Source organism: Choloepus didactylus, chromosome 21 (genome assembly GCF_015220235.1).
Source record: "Choloepus didactylus isolate mChoDid1 chromosome 21, mChoDid1.pri, whole genome shotgun sequence".
NCBI lineage: Eukaryota > Metazoa > Chordata > Mammalia > Pilosa > Megalonychidae > Choloepus > Choloepus didactylus.
Window position 1 is genome coordinate 52,079,199 of NC_051327.1, and position 16,466 is coordinate 52,095,664.

A 16,466-nucleotide genomic window follows, 5' to 3' on the forward strand; every position below is an offset into this window, starting at 1 on the left:
AACCTATTTATGATGAGTATTGTAGGGAATAAATCAAATGATGAATAGGAAACACTAAGCCAGGGCTTCACTAAGAGTAAAGTGTTGAAAATCCTTTGCTATCATTTTTATAAATGATGAAATTCTGAAATCATTATGAGGATCACAGAATATTAGAATCAGAGTGGATTAAGACCAACATTGAATTCAGGTGTTTCCAACTCATTTTAGAGATAACTCCTATTTTCTTCCCTTGGATTCCATGTTTTCAAAGATTTTGCCCTTTCATAAAATATTTCTTATTTTGTATTAGTGATTTATTTAAAATAGGCAGACTAAGTAACCTCATAATAAATATACAAATGACCATGAGATAAATTGGGAACTGATAAATGTTTCCAATCAAAATCACATGGGGAAGAGTACATTTATTGAAGGGGAAAGAAAACAGGTTAAGTATAGAAATGGGATGTATGTAAAATAACAAAATGAGCAGTACTGGAGAAAATAATGTAGTAGGAAAAGGGTACAAGAAATGTCAGAGAAGTCAGTTACAATGTGGTAGACAGGGAAGCCTCTAAAAGAGGTAAAATTATATGCAGCCAAAATCTGAAAATGTGAGGGAGTTAGTTATGAGGATACCTCCAATGAGCATTCTGGAAATACGGAGGAACAACTGCAAAAGCCATCAATCTGCTCTTTGTATTCTAGAAGGATAAAGGAGGGCAGTGTGGCTGGAGAATGGCAAGCAGTGAATGGGAAAATAATGGGGTTCAGGAGCAGAGAGATGAAGGCCAGGGATCATAGAGCTTGGGCATCTTTGTGATAATTTTGGCTTTTACTCTGACATAATTAGGAAGTTGCTGGAGAGTTCAGAGCAATAAAGTAACAGGATTTAATTTTAACAGGACTGCTCAGGCTCCCTGTTGAAAACTATCTCAACTGGGATGACGACAGAGATGGTAGACCATTCAGAAGCTTCTGCAATAATATAAGTGGGACATGACAATGGCTTAGTTTAGGGTAGAAACCTTGGAGCTAGGAAAAAAAATGGTCAGGTTCTGATATATTTCAAAGGTAGAACCAAGAGTCTGCTGATTAATTAGTGATGGTGTGAAAGAAAGAGAGTAGATATTAAATGTTATTACACAATTTTCTCTAAACTGGATTAATGCCATTTACCGCAAAGGAAGTCAGAGAGAAAAGCAGGACTGTGAAGGTTTGTCAGGAACTCAATTTTTCTTGAGATGCCCAGTAGACCTCCAGTAAGAGGTGTTAAATAGGCATAGGGATTCATGGGCCTGGGGTTAAGGGGAGAAAAGTGGCTAGGAGATATAAAATTAAGACTCATTTACAAAGAAAGAATATTTAAAGCCATCTGAACTGATGGAATCACCAGGGAGTGGATGTTGATGGAGTAGAGAGACAAGAGGTTCAAGGATTGATCTGGGGACACTTCAGAATTCAGAGATTGGGGCAATAATGCTGAGAACAAGCAGCAAGAGAAGTAGAGGGAAAACCAAGCAAGAATGATGACCTGAAAGCCAAGTATGCAGAGCATTTCCAGCAGGAGAGTGATCAACTGTGTTAAATGCTACAGATAGATCAAATAATGTGAAGACTGAAATTTGATCATTGGATTTATCTACATGGCGTTCATTTGACCTTGATAAGGCCATCTTTGGGGGTTATAGGAGCAAAACCTAATTGGAACAGTCTTCCATTGTTCTATATTTTATTCAGAAAAAATCCTCTTAATAATACCACTAATGAGAGTCTAGTATGAACAGAGCATTTTTCTAGATCCCAATGGATGGGCCTGCAAAGAATAATAAGCATATTCACTGGGATTTACATTTATTTAGCTACAAAATGACTCGGGTTGTTGGGCAGTTTGTGTGACTGGAATAATCCCTTAAGTTGATTGTAATTGTGAAGTTTCTGAGTATATTACTGTGTACACTTTATTAGAATATTTTAGTTGTGTTTGCAGAGAATTTTGAAGAGGATGAGCAGATTTCCATTTTAGATGGAATAATTTGTCACAGAGTCATATTCTAATGCATATACTTTTTCTTAACTTTTATTACATTAAACTCCTTAATAATAATACATGAAAATAATAAAAATAAAAATATAATATTCTAGAACTAGACCCCAAATTTACTTAAATTTTAAAGTGGCTCTTTAAATTATTTTTTTGTTTTATGTGTGCATTGTTGATATGGGTAAAATACAACTTATCACATATACTTTATAACCACATCATTGCACTTCTTTCTGTACATATATTTAAAAAAATTTTATGTCCTGAACTCATTATTTGTTATAATAAACTGTGTATTATATATATATATGTATATGTGTGTGTGTGTATACACACACACACACACACACACACACACACACACACACATAGATACTATTATGGAATATGATTCTACAACAGCTGTTTGGCATAACAATATATTTACACAACACAAGAAAAATATCTGACTCTAAAAAATGTTTAAAAAATAGTATAAAGTCCAGTAATTAGGGGAAAGCAAGCCACACTTTATATTAGATGTCACACATTTAGTAAAAACCCAATTGACATTAGGAAGATTACCAAAACACAAGAACATAAGAATTTTAAACTTCTGTCATTTAATTGAAAATATAAAATTGAAAAAAATAAAATCAGTTAACTAACTTAAAAACTCAGAATTTGCATATGCAATTTTAAAATCTTAGCAATTGATGCAAATTAAAAAAAATATATTAAATGAGTACTTGTACTGACCATTTCATTCAATACTTCTATAGGTACCAGTGGTGGGACGTCATTTATTTAGCATATTTTCAGTTTATTGAGCACATTGCTTCATTATGAACACTCATTTCCTCTCATCTTAGTGAGAGTCTTTATAGCCATGGAGAGTGACAATCACACAATATAACTCAGTTCTTCCTGGTGGGCTTCACCACAGATCCTGTGATGCAGCTGGTTTTGTTTGTGGTCTTCCTTCGAGTATAGCCTGTGATGGTGGTGGGAAACATCACTCTCATTGTGTTGATCTGTAATGACTCCCAGCTCCACACACCCATGTATTTTTTCATTGGGAATCTATCTTTCCTTGATGTCTGATATTCCTCTGTTTACACCCCAAAGATCCTAGTGACCTGCATCTCTGAAGACAAGAGCATCTCCTTTGCTGGCTGCTTGGCTCAGTTTTTCTTCTCTGCTGGACTGGGTTTTAGTGAGTGTTACCTGTTGGCTGCCATAGCTTATGACCGCTATGTGGCCATCTCAAAACCACTGCTTTATTCCCAGGCAATGTCCATTAAGCTATGTGCATTTTTGGTAGCAGCCTCATATCTTGGTGGCATTTCTAACACTGCCATCATCATACAAAGAATTTTTGCCTTGAAATTCTGTGGTGACAACATCATTGATGATTTTTTCTGTGATTTACTTCCATTGGTGAAAATTGCTTGTGGCAAGAAGGACGGTTACCAGGCTCTGGTGTTCTTCCTCCCTGTCTCCAATGTCGTTGCCCCCACTGTGTTCATGCTGGCCTCCTACCTCTTCATCATTGCTGCCATCTTGAGGATCTGCTCCACGCAGGGCTGCCTCAGAGCCTTCTCCACCTGCTCCTTCCATCTGATCTCTGTCACCTTGTACTTTGCCTATATTCTATACACATATGCTCGCCCCCGATCTAGCTATTCTCTGGATGGGGACAAAATAACTTCTACATTTTACACCATGATGTTCCCCATGTTGAACCCCATGATCTATAGTCTGAGGAATAAGGATGTGAAAGTGGCTGTCTATAAACTCTTCAAATAAATCCAGATTCTCTGCCTCTAAGAAAATGTAATCATAATATTGATCAGGATAATTTTATGTCACACATAGCTGCCATTGTGGCCTATTCGGATCAAGGATTGTTTAAAATTCCAGACTTTCCCACTCTGACACATTTCATTTCAGAAAAAATAAGAAAAGAAAATTAGGGCAAACTCAGAGATAAAAGTCTAATATAAAATATAACAATTTGGAATGAATTCCATATTATTAGATTAAAAACAAACTAAAAGCAGAAAGAACCCTCTTCTAAAATTAAAATGAAAGGACAGTGCATTCTCTTTAACATAACTAGATTTTTGGGGACTAATACATACAGTAATTATCAATATTGTAATTTCCTAAGAATAGGAGAAAATATATTGAATTCATTTATAATATTTTCCTATCATTTAAACTAGATGACAGTAATCACTTTCTATCCCCATTGCAGAAATTTATTACCATTTTTTATATAATAATTGCCACAGAGCTTTAGCACAGAGATCCAGTAACACCCAGGAATCAATTTGGTGGAAAATAAACTCAGAAGGCATAATCTCATAAATGTCTTTATCTCTTATAAATGTCATTCTATTAAGGAAAAAATATTAAAGAACCTATAGGTTTGGCTTTATGAATTGCTCTATGGGATTATGGTTTATTATTTTGTGAATGCATGTTTATTGAGGTATGCTCATATACCAGATAATCATCCAAAATATACAATCATTGGTTCACAGTATCATCTTACTTCAAAAGAAAATTAAAATAAGAATAAAAATAAAAAAGAACACATAAAACATCCATACCCCTTCTCCCTCCCCCCACCATTATTTAATTTTCTTTATTTCTTACTCATCTGTCCATACACTGAATAAAGGGAGTGTCAGTCACAAGGTTTTTGCAATTACACACTCACACCTTAAAAGCTATATATGTATATAAGCACTTCAAGAATCAAGGTTACTGGATTACAGTTCAACAGTTTCAGGTATTTCCTTCCAGCTATTTTAATACACTAAAAACTAAAAAGGGGTATCTATATAATGCATAAAAATAACCTCCAGAATGACCTCTCAAGTCCATTTGAAATCTCTCAGCCAATGAAACTCCATTTTATCTTATTTCTCTCCCCCCATTTGATCCAAGAAGGCTTTCTCAATCCCATGATGCCAGGACCAGGCTCATCACTGAGAGTCATGTCCCATGTTGCCAGGGAGATTTACACCCCTGGGAGTCATGTCCTATGAGGTGGGGATGGTAGTGAGTTTACCTGCAGAGTTGGCTTAGAGAAAGAGGCCACATCTGAGCAACAGAAGAGGGTCTCTGGGGGTGACTCTTAGGCACAATTATAAGCAGGCTTAGCTTCTCCTTTGCAGGAGTAAATTTAATAAGGGCAAGCCCCAAAATCGAGGTTTTGGCCTTCTAAATTGGTAGTCCCCAATCCTTTTGAGAATATCAGAAATTCCTTAGGTGGTGAAGTTTAATATTTCCATATTTTCCCCCAGTCCTCAAGGGGTCTTTGCAAAGTCTTTTTTATTCTCTGCCCAGATAACTCTGGGATGTATCAGGGCATCATACTAACCTGTAAAAACCAGCAATATCTCAGTCCTTATTCAAGGTTCTGTGTAATTACAGTGTTCGAATAAACTGACCATACTAGTTTAATTAGATAGTGTGGCACAGAAAATAAAAAACTTTGCACGAAATAAACACTTCTTCCTTTGGTCTCACACAGAAGTTGAAGTTTGAAAGATCAGTCAATATTGTCCTTTACTCTTTAGTCTGATTTGCCTTAGTCCTAACCAGATCAGTTTCATGCATCTCTCTAATTGAAGTCGGATCTATTTGCAGCTTTTTTTTTACAGTTGCTTTATGGGGTAATGCTAACTTTCATAGCTGCAGAACTCTAGCTCTGAGACTCAGGTGTCACCCAGAAACCCAACATTCCAGGGGATTACAAGGTTACTCACAGAGTCCAGCATTTCAGAATTTAGAAGTAACTGTAACAACTCAAGAATATATGTGACTGCTGTAGGAGCTTGCAGTCTAGGGATCTTTACAATAAGAATTTCCCTGTTAACTTATGCTCTTGAATTCAATTCTCGGAGTTTGCCCATTATATTTAGTCCATATTAGTGAGAATTTATAATATTAGTTTTCATTTCATGGAACATACTGTCCTCAAGGTTCATTCACCTAGTTACATGCCTCACAACTTCATTTCTTCTTGCAGCCATTGAATATCCACTGTGTGCATCCACCAGTTTGCCCTTCCATTCATCAGCTGATAAAACTTTAGGCCACCTCCTTCATTGAAAATAATATTTGCCCTTCCATTCATCAGCCAATATAACCTTAGGCCACCTCCATCATTGAAAATATTGAATACTGCCACCATGAACACTAGTGTGCAAATGTCCATTCATGTCCCTACTTTCAGTTCTTCCAAGTATACCTAATAACAATGTTGCAGGATCATATGACAACCCTATGCTTGTCCTCCTGTGGAACTACCACACTGCCCTCCAGACAGGCTGCACCATTCTACTTCTCTACCAACAGTGAATAGGTACATACCTCTCACCACATGTTCTCAAGCACTTGTATATTTCTGTTTTATTTTTTCAAGTTTCGTTCACACACCATATAATCCATCCTAAGTAAACAATCAACGGTTCCTGGTATAATCACATAGTTTATTCATTCACCATTACAATCTATATGACAATGATTACATTTCTTTCACAAAGAAAACAGAAGAGGAAAAAAATGAAAAATAAAAATTTAAAAAGTGATACAACAAAAAAGGAGAAACAACAGTAACACCAACAATCCCATACCCCCATATATCCCCCTTTTATTGACATTTAGCTTTTGTATATTGCCTTTGTTACATTTCATGGTAATATATTACCATGTTACTGTTAACTATAGACTCTAATTTTAATTGATTATATTTTTCCATATACCATCCCATTTTCAACACCTCACAATGTTTACATTCATTTGTTCTCCCTCAGGTGGAAACATTCTTGTGTATTTAATCACCATCCCTGACCACCCTATGTTTTGCTAAGTTATACAATCCCAGTGTTTAACTTCTGTCTTTCCTTCTAGTGTCATACATGACCCTAGCCTTCCTCTTCCAACCATACTCGCACTTAGCTTTGGTCCGTGTACTTATATTGTGCCACCATCACGTAGTATTGTGTTATCCATTCCTAGATATTTCCAGTCAATCTTGCTGAACATTCTGTACTCCTTTGGCATCAAATGCCCAATCTATATCCTCTTCTATCTCCTGATTACCTGTGATCTCAACTTTACTCTCAAATTTCACTCATTAATGTTAGTTCATTTTAGTGACACCATACAATATTTGTCCTTTTGTTTCTGGCTATGTTTGCTCAACATAATGTCCTCAAGGTTCACCCATGTTATTATATACTCCTTGACTTTATTCTGTCTTACAACTGCATAATATTCCATTGTATATGTATATGTATATACAACAGTTTGTTTGTCCATTCACCTGTTGACAGTCTGTTTCCATCTCTTGGCAATTGTGAATAATGCTGCAATAAAAATTGGTGTGCAAATGTCCTTTCTTGTACTTGCTTTCAGTTAATCCAAATATATATCTAGTAATGGGGTTGCTGGATCATATGGCAATTCTAAAGTTTGTTTGTCTTCTGTTGTTGAGTAGTAGGATCTCTTTATACATTCTGGATATTAAGCCCTTATTTTATATATGGTTTCCAAACATTGTATCCCATTTCATAGGCTGACTTTACTTTTCTAACAAAGTCCTTTGTTGCTCAGAAGTGTTAAATTTTGAAGAGATCCCATTAATATTTTTCTTCTTTCATTGCTTGCTCTTTGGGAGTAAGGTCTAGGAAACCACATCCTACCACATGATCTTTAAGATATTTCCCTATATTTTCTTCTAAAAGTTTCATGTACTTTGCTCTAATGTTAAGGTCTTTGATACATTTAGAGCTAATTTTTGTATAACATGTGAGATAGGGGTCCTCTTCAATTCTTTTGGATATGGATATCCAGTTCTCCAAACACCATTTATTAAAGAGGCAGCTCTTTTCTAGTTGTTTTGACTTGACTGCTTATCAAAGATCAATTGTCCATAGATGAGAGGGTCTATTTCTGAACACTCAGTTAGATTCCATTGGTATGTATGTGTGTGTGTGTGTGTGTGTGTGTGTGTGTGCCATACTATGCTGTTTTGACCACAGTAGCTTTGTAATATGTTTTGAAAACAGGTAATGTGCATTTTTCAAGAGGTTTTTAGCTATTCAGGTACCCTCATTTTCCAAATAATTTTGATTATTGGTTTTTCTATTTCTGCAAAGTAAGTTGTTGAAATTGTTGGGATTTTAATTGGTATTGCATTGAATCTGTAAATCAATTTGGGTAGAATTGACATCTGAACTATATTTAGTCTTCCAGTCCATGAAGACAGTATGTCCATCCATTTATTTTGGTGTTCTTTGATTTCTTTTAGCTTTTTTTTTTGTTTGTTTTGTTTTCTGTGTATAGGTCTTTTATGTCCTTGTTTAAATTTATTCCCAAATATTTGATTATTTTGGTTGCTATTGTAAATGCAAATTTTTTATTTCCTCCTCTGATTGCTCCTTACTAGTGTATATAAACACTATTGATTTTTGCATATTGATTTTATACCCTGCCACTTTTCTGTTCTCATTTATTAGCTCTAGTACCTTTGTTGTAGAGTTTTCTGGATTTTTTACATATAGAATCATGTCATCTGCAAACAGTGAAAGTTTTACTTCTTTTATTTCAATTGGATGCCTTTTGTTTCTTTTTCTTGCCTAATTGCTCTAGGTTGACCTTCCACCCAATATTGAATAACACTGGAGACAGTGGGCAACCTTGTCTTGTTCAAGATCTTAGAGTGAAAGCTTTCAATCTTTCCCATTTACTATGATGTTACCTGTAGGTTTTCAATATATTCCTTTTATCATGTTGAGGAAGTTCCCTTCTTTTCCTATGCTTTGAAGTGCTTTTATCAAGAAAGGGTGCTGAATTTTGTCAAATGTCTTGTCTGCATCAATCAAGATAATCATATGTTTTGTTTTTTTTTTTCTTTGATTTATTGATGTGGTGTATTAAATAATTCATTTTCTTGTTTTATACCATCCTTGCACACCTGGAATAAATCCCACTTGGTCATGGTGTATAAATCTTTTACTGTGATGCTGGATTCATTTTGTGAGTATTTTGTGGAGGATTTTTGTATTTATATCCATTAAAGAGATTGCCCTGTAGTTTTCTTTTCTTGTATTATCTTTGTCTGGCTTTGGTATTATTAGGGTGATGTTGGCTTCATAGAATGACTTAGGTAACTTTCCCTTATCTTCAGTTTTTTTGAAGGCTGAGCAGGATTTTTACAGTCTTTCTTGACTGCTTAGTAGAATTCAAATATGAAGCCATCTGGTCCTGGAATTTTCATTTTGGGGAGCTTTTTGATGATTGATTCAACCCCCCTACTTGTGATTGGTTTGTTGACATCATGTATTTCTTCTTGAGTCAATATTGGTAGTTATTCTTTTCTAGGATGTTGTCCATTTCATCTGTGTTTTCTAGTTTATTAGCAATTGTTGCTCATAGTATACTCTCATTATCTCTATTTCTGGGATGTCAGTAGTTATGTCCACTCTCCCATTTCTGATTTTGTTTATTTGCACCTTTTCTCTATTTTTATTTCTGTTTACTTTCTTATTTATTTATTTATTATTTATTTGGCAGACCAGTTAAGTATTAGTTAATTTTACTGATTTTGTCAAAGAACCAACTTCCGGTTTTGTTGAATCTCTCTACTGTTTTCATGTTCTCAAATTAATTTATTTCTGCTCTAATCTTTTTTTATTTCCTTCTGTTTGCTTTGGGATTAGTTTGCTGTTCTTCTCTAGTCCCTCCAGGTGAATAATTAATTCCTCAATTTTGCACTTTCTTCTTTTTAACATAGGCATGTAGGGCAATAAATTTTCCTCTCAGCACTGCCTTTGTTTCATCCTCCAAATTTTGGTAGTTGTGTTTTCATTCTCATTTGCCTCAAGATATTTACTACTTTCTCTTATAATTTCTTCCTTGACCCACTTGTTTTAAGAATGTGTTGCTTAACCTTGATATATTTGTGAAATTCCTGGTCTTCTCCTTGTTATTGATTTCTAAATTCATTCCATTATGGTCTCAGAAATTGTTTTATAAAAATTTAATCTTTTTAAATTTCTTGAGACTTGCTTTGTGACACAACATGTTTTCTATTCTACAGAATGATCCATGAGCTCTTGAGAAAAAAATGCGTATCCTTCCATTGTGGGTATAGTGTTCTGTAAATGTCTAAATCTAGCATATTTATTATACTATATAAAATGTCTGCTTCCTTATTGATCCTCTGTCTTGATATTCTATCCATTAATCAGAAAAGCATATGAAAGTCTCCAACTGTTATTGTAGAGGTGTCTACTTCTCCCTTCATTGTTGTTACTGTGTACCACATGTATTTTGGGCACTCTGGTTCAGTGCATAAATATTTATGATTATTTTGTCTTCTTGATGATTTCTCCCTTTTATTAATTCATAGTGTCCTTCTTTGTCAATATTAATTGTTTAAAATTTGAAGTCTAATTTGTCTGATCTTAGTATGGCTAGCACCACTCTTTGCATGTTGTTGGCATGAAATATTTTTTCTGACCTTTCACTTTCAACCTATTTTTTATCTTGGGTCTAAAGGGAGTATCTTGTAGACAGCATACAAATGGGTCCTGATTTTTAATCCATTCTGCCAGTCTATGTCTTTTAATTGCGGAGTTCAATCCATTACATTTTGTTATTACTGTAAAACAGTATTTTCATCTATCATTTTGCATTTTGTATTTTGTGTGTCATCTCTCTCTCTCTGTCTTTCTCTCTCCCTCCTTACTGATATTCTTCATTTCTACACTCTTCCACAAACCTCTGTTCCCTGTCTTTCCTTTCAGCCTGTAGCTCTCCTTTTGGTATTTCTTATAGAGCAGGTCTCTTGTTCATAAACTCTCTCAGTGTCTGTTTGTTTGAAAATATTTCAAACTCTTCCTCATTTTTGAAGGGCAGTTTTAACAGATATAAAATTCTTGGCTAGCTGTTTTTTTCTCTTTCAGTATCTTAAATATATTATACAACTGCCTTCTTGCCTCCATGGTTTCTGATGAGAAATCCACATTTAGTATTATTGAGCTTCCCTTATATTAGATGGATCACTTTTCTCTTGCTGATTTGAAAATTTTCTCTTTGTCTTTGACATTTGACAATCTCATTAATAATGCCTTAGAGTAGGTCTTTTCAGATCTATTCTCTTCTGAGTATCATGCTGCAATTCTTGGATCTGTGATTTTATATCTTTCATAAGAGATGGGAAATTTTCAGTGATTATTTCATCCATTATACTTTCTGTCCCTTTTCCCTTCTCTTCTCCTTCTGAGACACCCATGACTCATATATTCATGGGACTTATGTATTCATGTGCCTCATGTTGTCATTCAACTCCCTGAGACACTGCTTATATTTTCCATTCTTTTCCCTATATGCTCTTTGGTGTGTAGGATTTCAGATGTCCTCTCCCCTAGTTTACTAATCCTTTCTTCTGTCTCTTGAAATCTACTGTTGTTAGTCTCCATTGTGTTTTTCATGTCTTCTATTGTGCCTTTTGTTCCCATAAGTTCTGCCATTTGTTTTTTTCCAAACTTTTTATTCCTTCCTTTTGTTAACCCAATGTCTTGTTTATATCTTTCAACTCTATTGCCATTTCCTCCCTCAACTCATTGACATGATTTTTGAATTGATTTAGCATGTTTATTTGAAGATCTTTAATTAGTTGTTTTAACTCCTGTATCTTGTTTGAAGTGCTAGTTTGTTTCTTTGACTGGGTCATATCTTTGTTTGTCCTAGTGTGACTCATAATCTTTTGTTGTTGTCTAGACATCTGGTTTCCTTGATTAGTTTATTTTAGATATTGTTTTCACTCTTTTACCTAGGGTTTTCTTGTTGGTTGACTTTGTTCTCCATCTGTTCTTCAACAATTAGTTCAACTTATTCTAGACCTCTATCATAGCTTCTGTTTACCTGTACAGAATTTTTCAACTTTTATTATTCTGATTCTTGTCCTGCCTGTATGGAATCTCTTTATTTTTATTTTATTTTATTTTTTTTTTTTGAGGAGAGTTTATTCAGATATGATCAACCACAATCAGAATTTCCCAGACCAGAAAGGCCCACATCTCAGAAAGGTGGTGTAATCAGTATGATGTTTCCTGAGGATGAGACCTATCAGGTTGTCAGACTTTTGTGTAAGGCCTCTAGACTTTGTGTTTTTTCTGTCCTGTCCAGAAGGTGGCACTTATTAGCCTGCAGCTCTCCAATGGCATAAAAAGGTGTGATACCTTTAATTCCCGCCCTCGACCTCCAGGGCAAACTCACCCTTTCCATGCATGTGGGCTGCTCCGCTCTCCCAGCCCAAGACCTCCTGACTCCAGACCTCAACCTCCATGGCTCTGTCTTTGAAGAGATTTTTCCTTTAATTTTTTCCTTGTCTGTCTCCTCCAGTCCAGACCGGCAATGGCTCTGTCTATAAAGATCTCACAAAAATTCTGTTGGCTTTGCATGAAGCACACAGGGGTCAAAGCCATCAGACAATAGGACTTTCCACAAATCCCTTCTGGATTATTCCATCTCCAATCTTGGCTTACACTGAAAAGGTGGCTGGGCTCCACATTTGGTCACATCCTCACGTTGGGCTGTAGCCTCTGGGATTCCACCCCCTGGAAGCCTGCAATCCTCCAAGCCATCAGCCTCTGGTTTCTTTGAACCCAAGAGTTCAGTTCTAAGTTTATCTCTCTCTGCTCGCATTTTACTATAAGCTGCAAGGAGAAGCCAGGGTACGTCCTCCACATGTAGTCTGGAGATCTCCTCAGCTAAGTATTCCAGATTGTTGCTTTCAAATTCTTCCCTCCATCCGACACCAGGACTCAATTTTGCCAAAATCTGTGCCACTTTAAATCAAGGATCACCTTTCTTCCAGTTTGCAACAACACATTCATCATTTCTGCTCAAGTCCTCATCAGAAGTATCTTTAGAGTCCATATTTCCACAAACAGTCTCTTTAAAGCAGTTTTGGCCTTTTCTATCAAGCTCCTCACAAGTCTTCCAGAATCTTCCCCTTATCCATTTAAAAAGCCGTTCCAACATGTTTGGCATTTGCAAACTCAGCAGCAAAAGCACCCCACTTCTCTGGTAACAAAATCTGTTTTAGTTTGCTAATGCTGAAGAATGCAAAACACCAGAGACGGATTGGCTTTTATAGAATGGGGGTTTATTTCACTACACAGTTACAGTCTCAAGGCCATAAAGTGTCCAAGGCAACACATCAGCAACCCAGCACCTTCACTGGAGGATGGCCAACGGCATCTGGAAAACCTCTGCTAGCTGGGAAGGCAGCCGGCATCTGCTCCAAAGCTCCGGCCTCAAAACGGCTTTCTCCCAGGACGTTCCTCTCTAGCAAGCTTGCTCCTCTTCAAAACATCACTCCCAGCTGCACTCAGTTTTCTCCCCCCGAGTTAGCTCATTTATATAGCTCCACTAATCAAGGCCCACCCTGAATGGGTGGGGCCATGCCTCCATGGAAACATCTCATCAGAATCATCTCCCACAGCTGGGTGGGGCACATTCCAAGCAAGTCCAACCAGCACCAAAAACGTCTGTCCCACAAGACTACAAAGATAATGGCATTTGGGGGACACAACACATTCAAACCGGCACATGGAGATTGGGAGAATATACCCAAATACTTCTATGCAAGGACTCTCAGGCTTCTGTAGTGATATGAGAACAAGGAATGTTAAGAATTTTTGATGAAAGAAGGGACAGCAATGAAGTATTAGAAAATACATGCAAGTGGAACAAAAGATCAGAAATGTCAGTGCTAGTATAATTATTTGTGCTAAAATTTTATTTTTGACTCATTTTGTGAATGTGCTCACTACAGAAATAGCTATGAAATTTCTACAACTAAATTCCTACTCCTGAGCTTCCAGCTTCTCATTGTAAAATATAGTAATTCTTAACTTGCAGTGTTGTAGAGATTATTGAATAAATATCTACTAAAAATTTGATATATGCTAGTTATTGAATTGTAACCATCTTCATAAATTCTTCTGGTGGACAAAAACTATCATTGGGTCTACAGTGAGTGAGTTTTCCTTTATTTATATGTTTCCTTTTGTTCCACTTGTTCTTATTTTCCCCTAATGCAGTTATATATAATGTTGCTCCTTGAAAGACAGTACTGTGGAATGCTCCAAGATCAGTCTTTACACTGATACACAATGCTAAAAAGATGTGATATTTTTACAATGTAAGCAACTCAAGCGCCTTGTCTAATATTATGTTAAAGTAAAATACATATGAGTTAGAGATATATTTCCTATATATGCAGTTTCATCTTCATGAAGGAATTTGGAGGAGACACTGTGGCAGACTAGGTTATAAACCCCAGAAAAAAAGCATGTTCTTAATCTTAATCCATTTCTGTTGGTGTAAACCCACAGGTGTTATTTTTAGGTAAGTTATGGCTCAACTGAATGATGTTGGGACTAAGCACTAGTTCTGGAGACTTTATGAAGAGAAAGCCACTTGGAGGACTAGAAGCTAGAAATCAACAGAACCGGGAAGAGGAAACAGAGGGTGTCAAGGGACCCCAAGTATTACCAGCCCTCCAGAAAGCCACTGACCCAGCAGAGCATAAGACTTTTAGTCCAAAAACCATGAGAGAAAAATTTCATGTTCTTTAATGCAAAACATTTTGTTGATACTTAACATAGCAACCAGGGAACTAAGACAGATACTTTACTTAAAATATGTATTGCAGAATCTTGATCAAGTTTCTAGCAGTGTAACTATTCTATGCCTTCCCAAAAGCATACAATCTGCTTGCCAAACTTCAAAGTCAAAACAAATATGCAAGAAAGATCCAAATTCCATTTATTTCTCCCAAAGATCTCCCAAAGACAAGCAAGAGGATAAATTTTGAAGAACCCAAGTACTGGCAAAAGACAAAATACCACCTGGGAGATGATCAATAATACAATACTTTAGGTTAAAATTGTTTTACATCATGACAAAGTATTAACAATTGAAGGGTGGTTTACAAAACATATTGTTTTCAGAATAACTTGTTGGATTTAATTTAAATATTGCAAGGCTTACAAACATCTCTAAAACAATTTGGAAAGCTCAGTAACATTCAGTAAAAAGAAACAAATGATGACATTTCATCTTTGTGGGTGTATGCTCTGTGTTGCTTTCCTGAAAGCCTCTTTGACATCTTTGTTCCTCACGCTATAGATGAGAGGGTTGAGTAATGGGTTCACCACAGTGTAGAACAGGGCAGCCAGTTTGTCTCTCTCCAGAGAATAGATGGAACTAGGCCTTGAATACATGAAGAGCATGGAACCATAGAAGAGGGTGACTGAGACCAGGTGGGAAGCACAGGTGGAGAAGGCCTTGCGCCTCCCAGAGGCAGAGCGGATCCTCAGGATGGCCAGGAGGATGTTGAAATAGGAAATGAGGATGGCAAGTGTGCTGGAGAGGACTGTGAAGCCCACCACACCCAGGAGGACTTTTTCATAGACCCGGGTATCTGAACAGGACATTTTTACCAGTGGTGGGACATCACAGAAGAAGTGGTCAATGATATTTTTACCACAGAATTTTAAGCGGAAAGTGTTGGCAGTGTGGGCTACAGCATTCAAGAAACCTCCTATGTAGGCCCCAGTAACAAGGCCAGTACAGAGGGACCTGGTCATGGTACCTGAATAGAGTAATGGGCTACAAATTGCCACAAAGCGGTCATAAGCCATGGCTGCTAGGAGATAAGACTCAGTGTAGGCTACAGCACAGGAAAAGAAGAACTGGGCACCACATCCAGCCAAGGAAATGCGTTTATCTTCTGAGACACAAATGGCTAAGATTCTGGGGGTATACACAGATGTGTACCAGAAATCCAGGAAAGATAGGCTACCAATGAAAAAGTACATGGGTGTGTGCAGGCGAGAATCAGTCCAGATTAAGATAACCAGAGTCATGTTCCCTGACAAGGTTACCAAGTAAAGCATCAGAAATATTCCAAACAGAATCAGCTGCAACAGGCGATCCGAGGTGAAGCCCAGCAAGATGAATTCAGTCAGGATGGTGCGATTTCCCACTTCCATGTCCTCAGAGGAAAACCCTGATTAAGATGAGAAAAAAAAAAAAAAAATAAGGTGTAATGTGTTTTTTTCCATTGTTACAATTAAACAAGCCATCAAGTAATTCAAAAATTATTAAGAGGCTTAATTTTTATTGCTTACTATCCAGAATTATAGAACTTAATCTGTGATTTGGGTAGATCACAGAAATAGGAGTCAGAATCTGGATTTCAAATTAGAGATCTTCTACTTATTAACTGTTAAATAGGGGCCAACCCCTTAGACTCATCAGACAGTTGAGTATAATGAAGCTCATAAAAATTACTAATCACTTGCTAACAAGTTATGTGATTGAGTAAAGACTACAGATATAAAACACCAGCTCAAAAGTT

The 16,466-nt window shown here is 36.5% G+C and overlaps 1 protein-coding gene and 1 pseudogene across 1 annotated transcript; one reads left to right on the forward strand and one right to left on the reverse strand.

Annotated features, from left to right (window-relative positions):
• Positions 1-514: 514 nt before the first annotated feature.
• On the forward strand, positions 515-3,814 carry LOC119518163 (annotated as a pseudogene).
• Positions 3,815-15,159: 11,345 nt separating this feature from the next.
• Positions 15,160-16,107, reverse strand: LOC119517307 (olfactory receptor 9G4-like). The gene has a single exon (XM_037813832.1). The coding sequence runs from the start codon at positions 16,096-16,098 to the stop codon at positions 15,160-15,162; it is 939 nt and encodes a 312-aa protein (XP_037669760.1). The 5' UTR covers positions 16,099-16,107.
• Between the last annotated feature and the right edge of the window lie 359 nt (positions 16,108-16,466).